This window comes from Schistocerca piceifrons, chromosome 7 (genome assembly GCF_021461385.2).
Source record: "Schistocerca piceifrons isolate TAMUIC-IGC-003096 chromosome 7, iqSchPice1.1, whole genome shotgun sequence".
NCBI classification, from domain to species: Eukaryota; Metazoa; Arthropoda; class Insecta; order Orthoptera; family Acrididae; genus Schistocerca; species Schistocerca piceifrons.
In genome coordinates, this window is record NC_060144.1 from 513,600,945 (window position 1) to 513,618,235 (window position 17,291).

The 17,291-nt window shown below is 41.3% G+C and overlaps 1 protein-coding gene across 1 annotated transcript in view; it reads left to right on the forward strand.

Annotated features, from left to right (window-relative positions):
• The window catches only part of LOC124709056 (feline leukemia virus subgroup C receptor-related protein 2), a 731,120-nt gene that overhangs the window by 644,364 nt on the left and 69,465 nt on the right, over positions 1-17,291 (forward strand). Inside the window, exons 5-6 of the mRNA XM_047240704.1 lie at positions 4,734-4,837; positions 13,942-14,052. Coding sequence (XP_047096660.1) covers positions 4,734-4,837; positions 13,942-14,052 — 215 coding nt within the window. The remainder of the gene's footprint in view (positions 1-4,733; positions 4,838-13,941; positions 14,053-17,291) is intronic.

A 17,291-nucleotide genomic window follows, 5' to 3' on the forward strand; every position in this document is an offset into this window, starting at 1 on the left:
ATCACTTCTAGAGGCGTATGAGAATTCTATAGTGAATAAAAGCTCTGTCTCCAGATTCATGGGGGAAGGGGGGCAAGTGATCTTCTTGCCACCCCATTGGCGAATCGAAGAGGAAGCTGCAGTAAAACGTCATTTTATCTAACAGAATCACCTGTCACATTATTCAACTCAAGAATGTGGATCTCAATAAACAATTAGCTCCGAAAACAATGTCCACAGAACTTTGAATCAAAAATGACTGTGCCGGCCGAAGTGGCCGTGCGGTTAAAAGCGCTGCAGTCTGGAACCGCAAGACCGCTACGGTCGCAGGTTAGAATCCTGCCTCGGGCATGGATGTTTGAGATGTCCTTAGGTTAGTTAGGTTTAACTAGTTCTAAGTTCTAGGGGACTAATGACTTCAGCAGTTGAGTCCCATAGTGCTCAGAGCCATTTGAACCATTTGAGCCAAAAATGACTGTAAGTGGGAGGCAACAAAAAGGGACCACATTATTTATCTGTTCTAGGCAATACGTTGAGAATTTAAAGACATTAGGCTGTCCAGTGAACTTAAAGATTCACTTTTTTAACTACTATCTTCAAGCAGAGAGAGAGAGAGAGAGAGAGAGAGAGAGAGAGAGAGAGAGAGAGAGAGAACGAAATGTAAGCCGATAGTCACGTAATTACTATGAAATAAAGAAGAGTTTTCATATTTCTACTTCAATAAAACATTTGTTCACATATTGAAAAATTAAATTACTTTCCATACCGGTTTCATAAATTTTGCTGTTTTATAATTTATAAAAAAAGTCACATTGCGACAAAACTGATGTTAGGCATGGATTCAGTGCTCAAAGAACCATAAGATTAGCTATTCCTATCGCTGCATCACAGTACCTGCCGTCATGACTGGCATCGTTTTGTATTTTAACACTTTGACTTACCACTACGACATTCATTCTTTCTTCTTAAGGTTTGCTTATCACTTCGTGTTCATTGTCTAGGCACATGCCCCGCTTATCTTGAACTGGACGGACGCTTATTTAACAGCATACTAGTTCTATGGATGTCCTCAATCTATAATTGGTAAAAATTTCCTTAGATATTTTATTATGCCCGTACATGATAGAACCATTCCTTAACTATTATTTTTCATTTATTCTTTTTGTAGATAACTAGACGATGCCCTACAAAAGCTAAATGCGTCATTAAAGCAATATTTTCGTAACCAAGACTGTTTTGTTCAAAAAAATAATTTTCCTACGGTTGTTACGCCAGTTGCCCACATGGAGTGGGAGATGTTCTACACACTGCCCAACAGAATTCAAGAACCACTTTTTTCAAAAATCCGTAATAGCCTCCGACTGCGACGCATAACTGTGAAATTTGGTTCACAAAAACCATCCTGTGTAACGATGCAAACGCACGGTGCCCTGCGACGCCCCCCCCCCCCTCCTGGGGCTCTATTGCGCTTCAAACAGCAAAAATGTCGGCACATGCGAAAAAACGCCACAGCTCAGTTCATGGGATGTGTAAAGTGCGTTAACGATGTCACAATGGCACCAAATTTCATCACAGTTCTGCCCAATGCCACCGTATGCGTTTCACACGATGGGAACATCGTCCTAGACCCTCTTACTGAAATTTCGTCCTTTCTTTGACGCCTCTGCGAAGGAGGTCAGAACCGCGACACCCAGCACGGAGTCACACCACTTGTTAATGAGTCGCCGAGGAAAAAATTCCAGACTCGCCAACGCTCAGACCCGGCATGAATAGGCTTGAGGGGATGGGATAAATGGCGTCTATGAAACCACCCCTTTCTCTGGTACATTGATTCCCACACATATCATATCCCTTTGAACCGCAGCGCCACCGCCATTTTTACTCCCGTGTACAGGTTGGAAGCGTTATGGACTCATCAAAACCATTTCACGAAATTTATAGTTTATCAACATTTATTTCGCGTGGAGTGATCGAGGGGTGGGGAGGGGGGAAGTGGGGGAAGGGGAGAGGGAGCGAAATTGACAGATGTGTGAATGCGAGGCAATTTGGAAAGTGAGGAACGATCAGTCGCCAAATGGAAACCACTGTGAAAATCCGACGGGGCTTTTCACAGACGTGTTAGGCAGTGACTCTAGTATGACTATCGATCGCATCAAGACGCTCTTTTCAGTTGTGAGCTCACCGTGTGCGAGTAAAGGTGCTTAGAACAATAATATCTCCCCCCAAGTAGGAGAGCCCGCTGAGAGGCTTCGCCTTAATGAATGCAGCCCGCCTGACACAACTGCCACGCACTTCCTTCTTCATGGCAATTCTCAGCCGCATTCTGCAGGGGCAGTGAAGATGCTCTCGCAGCCTTTTCGATGGGAAGTGTTCGATCACCCACAACACAGCCCTAATTGGCTCGTCCTGAGCATCACCTCTGTTCACATGAAACTGTGGATACGAAGACAACACTTGGGTGCAGGCTACTCGCTATAGACCAGCGTAGAGAACTATCAGAAAGCACAGGCGGCTGCCTTCTATGACGATGGTATTGGAAATTTGGTATAACGCTCCGACAAATGTCTAAGTCGGAGCGGCGACTATGTAGAGAAGTACCTGGAAGGTGTAGCTAAATGTGCAAAGAAAACAGTTTTGATTTTCACTGCAGTTTCCATTTCGCGACCGATCGTTCCTCACTTTCCGAACAACCGTCGTAAAACAGCAAAGGGACGCGCTGACAGGCGCCAACAGGCAGGCAATTGGAATATCAGGGCTGTCTGGGGTTGCCCACCTGCAGGCACCTCGGAGTACTTTACAGGTTCTCTCTGTACAAGACCATTTTTAAGGGGGTAGGACGTCAAACGGGCGGACTTGGAGCAGGAGAGGCACCACAGGACATTTCAATTTCCAGTGTCTATACCTTTACAAATAAATTCATAAAACTTTGTTAGCACGACCAGGAAGGAATCAGAATTCACACTAATAGCAGTGGAAGCTCTAAAACGTAATGAAGTAATTGTTTCACGTGTGAAATTTCATCATTTTTTTCACTTACTAATGGCAGCATTTGTTGCTATTGGTACACTTTTCCTCATAAGTAAGAGAGATTCTTCGATGAATTTTGCACAGATTCAGAAGGGTGTAGGTTGCAGTAGGTACTGGGAGATGAAGAAGCTTGCACAGGATAGAGTAGCATGGAGAGCTGCATCAAACCAGTCTCAGGACTGAGGACCACAACAACAACAACAACAACAACAAAAAAAACCATACTTAAAGGTGTATGAAACTCTAGAATTTTCCAAATCTATTAAAAAGTGTGGCAAAAATTGAGGTAATTAACTATAAAATTTACGTTTTTTCTAAACATGAAGTTTAAAATATAAGAGCTCATTCGTTTTTTTCATAAATTAAATAAATTCTAGAGTTTCATACACCTGTGAGTATGGTATGTATGCTGTGCAAAATTCATCGAAGAATCTCTCTAACTTACAAAGAAAAGTGTACCTATAGCAACAAATGCAGCCATTAGTAAGTGAAAAAATGATGAAATTTCGCACGTAAAAAAATTTATTTTGTTATTTTTTCGAACTTCCACTGCAATGGGTATGAATCCTGAATCCTTCGTGGTGATGCTGACAAAGTTTTATGAATTTATTTGTAAAAGTATAGACACTGGAAATTAAAATGTCGTGAGATGCCTCTCCTGCTCGAAGTCGGCCCGTTTGACGTCCTACCTCCCTCAAGACTCTCAATAAAAGTGGGTGAGTGCCAGCGAAGGTTTTGCCGAACTGAGAGGTATTGGAAGGACACTTTGTTATTTTATTCGAGCATGTGTCAATACCGCACGCGCCCCCTGCCCCCTCCCGCCACAGGAGGACGCGAAATAAGAGCGCCGTAACCCCACTGGTTGCAACATGTGAGCTGGACGCGACAGTGAAAATTGCGACCGCGCTGTGCACCAACGGGGTGCTATCACGCTCAGTGAGAATCGAGCTCCCAAATATCCTTAGAGAACGGTTGAAGCGTTAGAGGGTGTCAGCAGTGTCAAGGTTGTCCAGAACGTCTTCCTGCTGCTCATCACACTGACAACTGTAGTTTTCGACAGAAAAATGTGTGGGAGTCAACGCCCAGGGAAAGGAGTGGTTTTATTGACGCCGTTTACGCCACTCCCTCAGGCCTTTTCGTGCCAGTTCTGAGCAGTGGTGTGTATGTGGAACATTTTGCTCGACCACCGGTAAGAATACTGCGCGATTTCAGTGCCGCACGTCGCGGTTCTGGCCTTCATCGCAGAGGCGTCATAGAAGGGGTGAAATATGGGTAAAAGGGCCTGTGACGATCTTCTCTTTGTCTAAGTCCACGGTGGCGTTGCGCAGAACTGTGGTGAAATTTGGTGCCAATGTGACGTCATTAACACAGCTTAAACGTCACATTAACTTCCGAACTGTGGCCTTTTCTTCGTAAGTGTCGACATACTGCTGTTTTGAAGCTTCGTCGAGCCCAAGGATGTTATCGCATGGGGGTCATGCTTTTGCATAATTACAGAGGAAGGTCATAATCACCTTTGAGCCAGTCACAATTATGTGTCGCTATGGGACGCTATAACAGGGCTTCGAAAAAGTGATCCTTTAATTCTGTTGGGCAGTGTAATTTGTCTTAGCCTTCCATATTGATTGTGTCAGCAGTAAATGAGTTTAGCTTTCGCATTCCCTCTTGAACAGCCCAGAGTCGCTGAGAATGGTAAGCATTTGGTGTGGTGTCGTGGTGTGTTCCAGGGTCGTGAGGTGGACGTGGGCCGGCTGGGTCTGGTGATGGTGCTGGCCGGGATGGTGGGCAGCGTCTGCTGCGGCGTCGTGCTCGACAAGACGCACAAGTACAAGTGAGTACCCTACACCACATGATGCACAAGTACAAGTAAGTACCCTACAACACATGACGCACAAGTATGACTGAATACACGACATCACTAGATGTATGAGTACAAGTGAGTACTTGGCACTATGTAATGTTGTTGCATTAATTTGTTCTGAAAGCGGTGCTGATATTCAAGACCATAAAAGTGGGTTAAAAGCTGTGAGCTATCTGAGGAACTTAACCTTGCATTACTGAGCAACTGTTTCACCAGATATCCAGTCTAGCTTACCAAATTCCCAACCAGATTAACATTAATTATAATCTTTTAGTAGTCATCTTACGATAACATATAGACAATTTAAATAAAAAGAAATAAATAAGTTTATATTTGGACATTTATTTTAACATTGATCATTGTTCCGTTAAAATTTCAGCATATTAAACTTGATTCATAACTAAACTGTTGCCTTATTTAGGATTGTGAAAATGTGTGTTCGTAATCTTACGGAACACATCAAATATGGAACCAATATTGGGAGACTGCATAGAACACTGCATTCATAAAATAACACACGAAGAACGTTGAAACATAAGCAAGAGGAAATTAACCACAACCAACCGATTCAATTTTCACCCAAAGAAGTTATGTTCGTAGCCCAATCCTGTCTGTCATGAAATTACCATACCTAAATTCATACTAACTCTCTGTGAAATCTTCCCGAAAAGAATAGCGGAGGACTACTTTGATGATTACACTACATGCTTCACGTGGTCAACTTGGTTTGCACAAAGAGTGTAACTCCACAATAATTTTGATAATTATATAAATTACATCGAAACACAAATTACAAAAGAAAAACTTTGAACTGGTTACTATCGTCTTACTATTAACCTGATGGGTCAAACAATTGTTAGAAGCACGTGGTACTGGTCTCACAAAGTACACCCCACGTGGGTTGAACATAAAGAAAAGTTGCTATATTGAAAAATATTGTCAAGACGAGACGTTATAATCTCACGCACATTCGCATTTAAGATTGATGATCTTAGTTAGAGTTACTGATCAACACGTGGTTCCACTTTACTCACAAAGTAGTGACAAAGCAACTACTGGAAGATATTCTGAACTTCACACTCGAAATACAGTGCGTTGCGATTTAAGATAACATTAGATATTTTAGAGCTAAACCTGAAATAAAGGTGATTAAATTTTCAGTTAGGCTGAACTTAAGAAATCCATTGTCCTACGAACTTAGCAGACACGCGCTTAGCCAGAGATCTTACCACTTCAGACGCTCGCCGCGGACAGACTGACCTGGGCTCCTACCGAGGGTGCTTCCGTATACAAAACGGAAGTGACCAGAGAGGCAGCTTCCCATACCAACATGACAAGGGACGGACAGGACCATACTAAGGATAGAAACCTCTTTGTTTTTAGAAAGCGTAGCTACCTGTTCTGACGTTGGTCCTACTGTTCTCTAGCAGACAGGCTTGTCTGCTACCATCCAGCATGCAACTAGAAATACATTTGCTCATTCATCCTCTCACACGGAAGGGGGATGACAGTATCTTATCATATACAGTATATAAAAGAAAGCAGATGTAGGTTGTGTATGAGACTGTGTGACATGAATTACATATAAACTGTGTTTTAAAGTGTAGTGGTGTGACAGATCGTTCTTGATTATGTGATAGTCATAAACACCACAGTAAATTTAGAAGCGGAATGTATGCCGTAAATGAGACCAGTTTTAAAAAATTAACATGAAAGCAATCCAAGAGAGACCTTTCAACTATAAGACACATGAGTACAAGTGAGTAATCGATACTTCAAGTCATACATGTACAAGTGAGTACCAGCACCACTGGACACAATAGTGCAACAGAGTAGCTAACATATCAAAAGGCGTGAGTACAAGTGAGTACTTCACACCACAGTACGAGTAGGCAACACCATAAGACTCACTAATACAAGTGAGTAGCCAACACCATAAGATGCACAAGTAAGCATCTGATATCAAAAAAGATGCACGAGTGATACCCAACATTCGAAGTCACACGCATACTACTGAGTATCTGACACCACTTGATGCACGAGTACATGTGAGTAGCCAACATAGCAAAAGCAGAGTGCAAGTGCAAGTTAGCTAACAACACAGTACAAGTGCGTAGCTGACACCTCAGAATGCACAAGTATTCAACATGAGTACGCAACACCATAAAACGCATGAGTGCAAGTGAGTACCTAATACTACAGTACAAGTGAATGGTCAACACCACAAGACGCACAAGTACATGTAAGTATCCGGCACCACAAATCCACAAGTACAAGTGAGTATCCCATATGACAAGACTCACTAGTATAAGTATACTAAAATACACTAGAGTAAAAGTGAGTACCAAACATGACTAGTATGAATGAGTACTTGACCCGCAACATTTAGATTATATACGCTACATGGTCCACTCTTCTGCAGCGATGAAATCGTTAGAAAAAATAACACACTAAAATCGAGAGATATGAAATGTTCCATCCATAGATCCCAACTGAACTGGTACTCATGAATGCGGATAAGTCGAAAAATCTGAAGCATATATTTCTTTATTAGGTCTTTAGAAACATGTAAATGTACATGCAGTGAGATACATAAGATAATAATTAGGCTAATGTAGCCACAAGTCATCAAATAGTAATTTAATTTACACTACGTTTTTCCATTGATCACAATACTGCAGTGAAGATGTTCAGAAGTCATACTTTATGTATTTTTCGCGTTATTTGACTTTATTAACGACATATGCGTCAACAGGTTCTGTTCAGTGGGATAGACGGAGTTTAGTATCCATGTAATCTTTAGGCTCCTCTTACAGTGAACTTAACAGTTTCTAAACTTATTTATGGTTGCTAGGGAGTTACTTTAAATGTATGTTCATGAATAACAGACCTATCTATACCAAAGTAAGTGACTATCTTTGTTAAGATTTTTCATATCTGGTACTGATTCCATCAACTGAGCTGTTGGTCTGAAAAAGAAACACTTTTCTATGACAAATTTCATTATGGAATAAATATATTGGGAAGCAGTAGTTGGTATCCCCAGTTCTCTGAACAGGACTCTGCAGGAAATTCTTGAGTTTACCTCACAAATATTTCGCGTTAGAAGCTTTTGGACTGTAAACCTTAGTTTGGATTGATGTTTTACCCTAAAAATGATTCCCATATGATATTATGTAAAGAAAGTAAGTGAACTACGGTAGCTTTTTTATTTGCCGATGTGGAGCCATGTCCCTAACGATTAATATTGGTTGCCTCTTCACACTGGTCCTTGTTGTGCTCAGTTATGGTGGTTGCGGCCGGATACGTAACGATGTTGTCACGTGCTGTCTGTATAAATCAATTTCTTAGCCACGAGACTCATCGCTGCGTCACCTCTCACATCACATATCTCATCAGCACTATTCTACAGCACCAACACTAAACCTGACACTCCAGGTATCGAAGCTGTACCTACACTGAAGTGACAAACGTCGTGGGATAGCGATATGCACATATATAGATGGCAGTAGTATCGGGTCCACAGCGCATAAAAGGGCAGTGAATTGGCAGAGCTGTCGTTTGTATTCAGGTGATTCAAGTGAAGAGGTTTCCGGCGTGACTCTGCCAGCACTACGGAAATTAACAGACTTCGAAAGCGGAATGGTCGTTGGAGTTAGACGAGTCGGATATTCCATTCCGGAAATCGTTAGGGGAATTCAATATTCCGAGATCCACAGAGTCAAGGATGTGCCGAATATAAAATTTCAGGTGTTAGCTCTCAGCAACCCAGTACTGCAATGCTTCGTTAGGAGATGAACTAAATTTTTACAATTTATCGTGGATTGTGCCCCTGCAGATAATAGTGGGATAGTTAGTGCTTCATAAATATTCCGTGTGATTTTTATATTTACTGTCTACATCCCGCAGGAAATTCACATGCATTTGTGAAATCATTCCCGATATCCATTATATCTCAAGTTTAACATGTATCTCTACCGTCCAAACAGACCAAACTCAGTACACAGAGGTGTAAATAACATGCCTAGAATCTCATTACTTAACATCCTGTTGAGAGAAATAAATTGTCGAATTTGTGTGCCTTGTTTATTTATTGGCAACATATATGCTGACAGGTAGGGCGCAATTTCAGGTACGTAGTGAGTAGAAATGGGTGTCGCTTAAGACTCCAAAGTAGGTGCCCCTTGCACGCTGTAATATCAGTTAGAACTTAATGAGTACTTGCTTAGTCCATTCGTAGTTGTTGTCATCAGTCGCGCCATGTCTGAGTAAAGAATGTCAAGTTTGTTCAAGAGATGTCTACATGTTTCCAACACATTATTTTACGAATTACAAAACACACCTACTTTGGTTGTCATCCACTGCACCGACACAGCACAGTGGTGCATCTACAACGTTCTATGCCCCATTTTGTTGCCCTTCCTGGCGGTCTATCCTGGGCTTACATTTCAGCAAGAGAATGCCCACCGCCCCACGGGGAGAGTTTCTGCCGTCTGTCTTCGTGCTTGCCGAACCCTACTTTCACCAACTAGGTCGACGGGTGTCTCCCTACTGAGATCGTTTGAAGCATTGTAGGCAGGGCTTTTGACGATATAACACGCTAATTGGACACAATGTGTCCCTTATGAGGACATCCAACAACTCTGTCAATCATTGCCAAGCCTACTAACTGCTTGCATAAGGGCCAGAGTTAGACCAACGCGTTCTTGACATTCTCAACATGTGAAGCTCTTTATCTTGAATAAATTACCGAATTCTTCTGAAACTGTAATCATTTTTTTGTCTGTGTACATCACATCTACCGTGCGTGATTTTTTCATCGACTTGTGCCGCATGTCATGGTGTTGTTTTACACAAAGGAAGTACGAGTGAAACGCACGTTAAGAAAAATGGAATCAGTTGTTCTGATCAATCCGTCATTTTTCCGATAAACTTCAAGTTTTGAAATGATGCGAGAGAGTTGTGACTGTTTTTCCACTGTGTACTAAACAATTCATTTTGGCCTGCCCCACTACTGGGTAACATCAGATGTAACAAGTTCATGTTGGCGGAAACAGCACAAAGTATTTTCTTTCGTATTCTAGTAACACTCTGCGGGCGTTATGTGGTGTTGGGCATGAAATGAAATGACTCGCTATTTAACCAGCACGTTCAAATTGTTGCAGATCGACATCCTGTTCAGGTATAAGTCGGTGACTGTCACACGTTGCGCATAACGCGATTCTAGTGTCAACTTGGTCTGTAGGAACGTTTGGCTTCCAGGTTTCTTTAAAGTAGTTGCCTTGTGAGTGTTCCATCCACATCGTCAATCTCGAATACTGATTTTGTATGTAATGCGACCCTCCGTACGATCGTTTGTAAGATTGCAACTTACGATTTGGTGTCGGCGAGCCTACTTAATTTTGGTCGTCAGTTCTATACTTTCTGGCTTCCTTGCATTTATTAAGGCTGTATGATGGTGATCTTTTGATAATGAGGCTTTAGCCTTTAAACTTGTAAAATTTCTTGGAACAATTTCTGATCCCTTCCATATTGCATCAGGAGTCAGACAAACTGTCAGTTTGTCACCACTATTATTCAATCGTATGCTGGAAAAAGTTGAGAGACAATGGAAAATAGGCATAGGAAAACAGAAACTTAACAACCACATGAAGCTGGGTGACCGAAAGAAGCACTAAATTGTTTGGCTTTCGCAGATCATATCGAAATAATAGAATCTTGGACAGTGTAAAGAAATTACTAGAACTTCTCAGACAGACAGCTGAGAAGGCAGGTCTTTAAATATCCTTTGAAAAGACAAAGCACGTGACAAACAAAAGCAGCTCATTAAGAATTTCGAAAACTAAGTATAACGACGACGACGACACCACCACCACCACCACCACCACCACCAACAACAACAACAACAAAGCAGACAACTTTAAATACATGTAAAGAGCATACTTGAGATTGAGAAATCGAAACAACAGCAAAATGTTTTTTTCTAAAGATCTTAAATTAAGGCATTATAATACAGTTGTAGAACCAGAAGTCCTCTGTAGGTGAGAAACGCCAGTTTTATCTCGACAATAATGGCTTTAGGAGATTTAGAAAAGACAGAAACGGGAATCTTGCGAAAAATATAAGGTCCAGTCACGAAAAAAGACGACAATTCGGTTTTCCGAATAATGAAATATACTCATTTGTGCTAAAACAAAAAATTAAATCAGAAAGAGGCGTTTTACACTCGAATCTAGAGAGAATGAAGAGAGACAGATTGACAAAAAAGATCCACATAGAAAAGCAGACAAACAAAATGGAAGGGGAGTAAGACAAAAGAAGGACTTAACAGTGAAGTAGGTTGAATAGGAGGCATAACAGAGACATGATCAGATTAGAAGTCAATAAATTAAGTAGTTTACAGGAATATAAAACAAACAGAAAAACTACTCGAGTAACAAGTTCATATGAGAGAGAGAGAGCTCATTCTGAGAAAATTAAAGAATATTAGTGAAAGATGAGACAAAAGACAAATTAATATTTATCTTGACATGGTCTTTAGCTGGTATGAAAAGAAATTTTTAAAGAAGTCAGCTGGAGCTGTGGAAGGCTTATTTCCTGAAATATCACCACCAGCTACGGAACCATAGCAGCGTTTTCTGCAGAACTGAGGGCGATCGTGAACTTTCCGTTTCCTTTTGAGTCAGGCACGTTTTCAGTGCTACGAGAATTCTTCCTATACATACAGCACAATTCCGGTTTGTGGGGAAATTTTTGGGGGTCCTTTCTGGCAATGTCTCTACTTTCCTTCTCCGTTTGTCACTGTTCCCACTTATATTTCATTAGTCTCTTACAGACTGCAACAAAAGATACCAATAAACTTCGAGTGGTTGTAAACGGTGTCAGGAGGGGGGGGGGGGGGGCATTTACAACACAACGCAATACCTGAAAAAATCGTGCAACCGCGCCCCAACATCAAAGTCAAAGGGGCTACTGCCTGCCACTAAACGAAACCATCTGCAACAATCGTGAATTTGAATGTTGATACGGAGTCGCTGTGATAAGGCATTGATGCATCTGACGCCATCAATGCTGTCAGGGTGGTCCACTAGCGAAGAAACTCTCATTTTGCCTCAATGTAGTGACCTAGCACCAGTTGTTGGTCCCGATGGTCTTTGGCGTCGTTGGATGACATTTTGTACATCGTTTCGTAACCTGAATTGTTTTCGTCGAGATGTCCTCTACAAAACGTCCAAGTTAGTCGATAGGAACACACATCACACATCACATATCACATATACGTACTTGGAAGTAATCTTCGGGCTCTTGGTCGTCAGATCCCAAGCAACCTCCAGACCATGTTAGCAACCGACGATAATGTAACCTGCACTATGTGACAAAATGTATCCGGACACCTGGTTGGCTCAAATCGTTCAAATGGCTCTGAGCACTATGGGACTCAACTGCTGAGGTCATTAGTCCCCTAGAACTTAGAACTAGTTAAACCTAACTAACCTAAGGACATCACAAACATCCATGCCCGAGGCAGGATTCGAGCCTGCGACCGTAGCGGTCTTGCGGTTCCAGACTGCAGCGCCTTTAACCGCACGGCCACTTCGACCGGCGACACCTGGTTGAAAATGACTTAAAAGTTCGTGGCGCCCTCTATCGGTAATGCTGGAATTTAATATGGTGTTGGCCCACCCTTAGCCTTGATGACAGGTTCCACTCTCGCAGGCATATGTTCCATCAGGTGCTGGAAGGTTTCTTGGGGAATGGCAGCCCGTTCTTCACTGAGTGCTGCACTGAGGAGAGGTATCTATGTTGGTCGTTGAGGCCTGGCACGAAGTCGGCGTTCCAAAACAAAACATCCCAAAGGTGTTCTGTAGGATTCAGATCATGACGTTGTACAGGCCAGTCCATTATGGGGATGTTATTGTCGTGTAACCACTCCACCAGAGAACGTGCATTATGAACAGGTGCTCGATCGTGTTGAAGATGCAGTCGCCATCCCAGAATTGCTCTTCGACAGTGGGAAGCAAGAAGGTGCTTAAAATGTCAATGTAGGCCCGTGCTGTGATAGTGCCACGCAAAACAACAAGGGGTGCAAGCCCCCTCTATGAGAAATACACACGCACACGCACACACAAGCGCGCGCGCTCAAACCGAATTGACACACATATGACCACTGTCTTTGGAAGTTGAAGCCAGACGGGCTATTTGTGTATGTTGTCTATTTTCGACGAAGGCCTTGTTGGCCGAAAGCTCCGACAGTCTTTTTTGTTGTGCCTGTCTGCGATTCAGCATCTCCGCTATAGGATGAGCAGCACCTGTCCTTTTCATAATATTGATACAATCCAACCCGGGTTTTCCATTGTTTGTAATAGACAGATCTGATTCTTCTAAACCGCTCTCATATTCTTTCTAGACGATACTTACAGATCTGCAGAAATATTCAGTTCTCTTCCACAGCTTTTGAAACAATACTTCCAAGATACATAAAGAACATTTTATTGTTAATTTAGACACACATCAATATGGACTGAACTGGGAATAGACAAAATCTGTACGAACGGCGATTTATCATTTCCTATCAGTAAGATTTTAGTAGCATATTACCAGTGTGTATCTTGTTTTGCGTTTTCGTCTTGTTTACTCGTTTTAGTATACGCTGACTGTGAAACTTGTTTTATGTCGAATCAGACCTTCGTTAAGCCTGTGTAACTTCGTCCCAGGCTACGACTTAAACTAATGTCTACCGTTAACTGTCGAAATAAATGGTAATATAATATTTCCTGTGTTGAGATGGCTCTATGGACAAGTTCCGAAAGACAATATATTTAAAAAGAATTTTGTCGGTATCACTTTATTACATTCTGTATACTGAGCAGTTTTTCTGAATACTGTTGTAGAACTACCATGCGGTAACATTGTGATATTGATACTGGCTTTTTTTTAATGATAATCACCTATGTCTAAATTTAAGGTGCTAGCTTCCTGTCAGCATTCTTCCAAACAGTAACGTACAATGATATCTGTCGCCTGCTACTTGACAGTACGTGTGCTACATCCTGTGTGTCGTCTGTCCGTTCCAGAGAGGTGACGCTGGCCATCTACTTCATGTCTCTGGTGGGCCTCGTCATCTACACCTTCACCCTCAACTGCGGCTACATCGAAGTCGTCTACTTCACCATCATCTTCCTCGGGTGAGTCACAACACCGATACCGCTGTCTCGTCGCCTCGTCAGATTTCGTGCAGCAAAGATCGCATAGCGCTGCTGAGAATTTATCCTTATGCCTTGATATGTAGTTTGCCATTACGTACATACTGCATGCTCGTAACAGTACTTTCATCACGAGCTCGAGGAATGACTGTACACCGGTCTCTTCACATTCACCAAGCTAGATGACTGATGGCCATTACGAAGGACTCGCATTAGAGAGAGAAAGTGTCCGATCCTCCGTCCAGGATACAGATTTAGGCTTCAGTGACTTCACTAAATCGCTTAATAGTCCAAGCATTTTGGAGAATGACTGCAAAAATTATTCCTCGAAAACAAAAAAATTGAGCGAAATTGGTCGTCAGTTCCCAAGCAACCTCCAGACCATGTTAGCAACCGGCGATAATGTAACCTGCACTATTTGACAAAATGTATCCGGACACCTGGTTGAAAATGACTTAAAAGTTGAAACACGATCCAAGATGACCAAATTGCTGAAAAATATCCGCAAAGTTGCAAACAGTAGTTTTTCGTATATGAGTAAAAAACTTAGCTCGGATCGGAAAATGTTGAATACAAAGCTGTCGGGCTTAAAAAGACCTATCGATTGCTTTTTTATAAGTATCGATTCGTTTCTAACGCTCCCAGATGATCGAAAAACCGTTATAACTGAGTTCTCTATAACTCGTTAACATCCACGTTCCCATACTTGCATTTATAGTACGTATAGTCCGCGGTAAGACGAAGTTCTTGTTAGAAATATTTCAAAAATGTTAATTATTTTTTGACATACCGATTTTTCGGAAAGAAGGTGCTCTCGATAATTGGCTATTTCTTCTCAGCAGAATGCCTTCCAGTAACGGTTTCAGGCTTCTTTTCCTTCAAAAGGTGTTTTGCTACCACTCTATTAAATACTTGTTATATTATTAATTGTAAGGATCCAAAAATGGCTTCGAACAACTTGACCCTCATTTCACTTGCTTCAAGAGCTAATTATCCCAATTTTTATTTTATGAAAATAACTTTCAAAGAAAGAAACTGCTGACATTTTGCCACGAACTTAAAAAAAAGAAAAAAAGGATTTGTTCGAACTTCTGCAGTGCAGCTAACTACGTTCTTTTAAGGCTGTAAAAAGTTAATTGTGTCTACTGGATTTTTTTTTTAAAAAGGGTTATATCTGCTCCACAACACCGTAGAAAAAAAATTCTTTTTAAATTATAGAAAAAATGTTAGCAATTGCTTTCTTTAAAAGTTATTTTCATATAATAGAAATTGAGATAGTTAGTTAAAACGCAGGTTCGAATCCTGCCTCGGTCATCGAGGTGTGTGATGTCCTTAGGTTAGTTAGGTTTAAGTAGTTCTAAGTTCTAGGGGACTATGACCTCAGAAGTTAAGTCCCATAGTGCTCAGAGCCATTTAGTTAGTTAAAAAAGACGCGCGACGAAATTTTGAGTTCTTCGAAATCATTTTTTGATCCGTACAGTTAATAAAATAGTAATAATTATTTGATAGTATGGTAGACAACTCTTTGCGAAGAAAAAACCATAAAACTGTTTCTGTAGGGCCATCCGCAGAGAAGATCTAGCCAGTTATCGAGGGAAAGTTTTCTGTCGAAAAGTCGATACATCTCAAAAATAATTAATTTTTTTTTAATTTTTCAAATAAGAACATTTTTGGTTAGCCGCGAGCGATACAGTAAAGAGCATATATGGGAACATGAATTTTAAAGAGCTGTAGGGAAACCAGCTTTTAACGATTTTTAGATATATCTCGAACAGTAAGAAAGCTATCGATACTTGTAAAAGGAATCGACAAATCTTTTTAAACCCGAAAACATTCTCTTGAACGTGTATCGATCGGAGCTGTAGTTTTTCACTCCTTTAAGGAAAGCAGACTTCTGAAACTTCGCAGATATTTTTGGCTATCTTAGATCGAATTTCAAGAAAAGGAAACTATATTTAAAATTTGATTTCCTATACGCTTATACTTTGTCTCCAGGTAATAATTTTAGCAAATTTAACATTTGGTCGTCACAGAATGCTTGGACTGCAAGACGAATGCTGGGATGGTCCCTTTGACGAGAGACGCGATCTAGTTGTCATTCGTACTCCATTTTCAGGGACTTCCATGTACTCTCCAAATCACTGCGAAGTGTATGGCAAAGGGTACTTTCTGATGTTATGTTTTTCTTCCAGTTACATTTGCATATGGAGCTTTGCAGTTCGTCTAACATCGTTTTCGCCATACCTACGGGAGTGCCACATAGGGGGCAGAAGTATATTCCTAGACTCCTCATTCAATACTGGATCCTGAATCTTTATAAGTAGGTTTTTGCGAGATAATGGACGTCTGTCTTCGTATCTGCCAGTTCAGGTTCTTTAACATACCCATGACGCTTGTTCCACGAGTCACACAAACCTGCGCCCATTCACGGAGTCCTTCCTTGTATACGATCAAAGTCGCTGATAGTCCTACTTGCTACAGGTCCCACACACTTCAACAGTATTCGAGAATGGACCACACCAGTGTTTTGTAAGCAATCTCCTTCCACTATCAGAGCATCCTACAAATGAACCAAAGACTGTCACTAACTCCATATGAGCATATGTAATCTTTCTAATTCATATCTATATTAACTGTTACACCTAAGTATCTGTATGAGCTGACTGATTCCAACGGTGAGTTAAAGGACATAACATTTCATTTTTTTCTTCTTCATTTTTTAAGTGCTAAATATTTTATTTCTGACATTTAAAACAAATTGCCAGTCTTTACTCCATTCTGAAACCTTATAAGGATTTCACTGAATATCTGTGCAGCTCTTCTCAAACAGTACTGCAAAACGTCTCAGATTACTGCTGATACTGTCTTGCAAGGTCGTTATTACCCAATGCGAATAGCAAGAATCCGAACACTCTTCCCTGGGGCACATCTCATTTTGTCGGTGCTCCTCATCCCAGGTTAGCAATCTGCGTCCCCCCCTACCAAGAAATCCTCAGTGCAATCATCAACGTTTGCTTAATACTCAACATGAACGTGGTTTCATTGCGAGGCGTCGGAGTGATGCTGAGTCAAAAACCTATTGGAACTCAAGAAACACTGCAGCTACATGATTCCCTTTATCCATGGCTTTCAGGTTCGCATGTGAGACTAACTCTAGTTGGTTTCCGCAAGACCGAGATTGGTTGGCATGAAGGAGAACATTGTATTCAAAATACCTCATT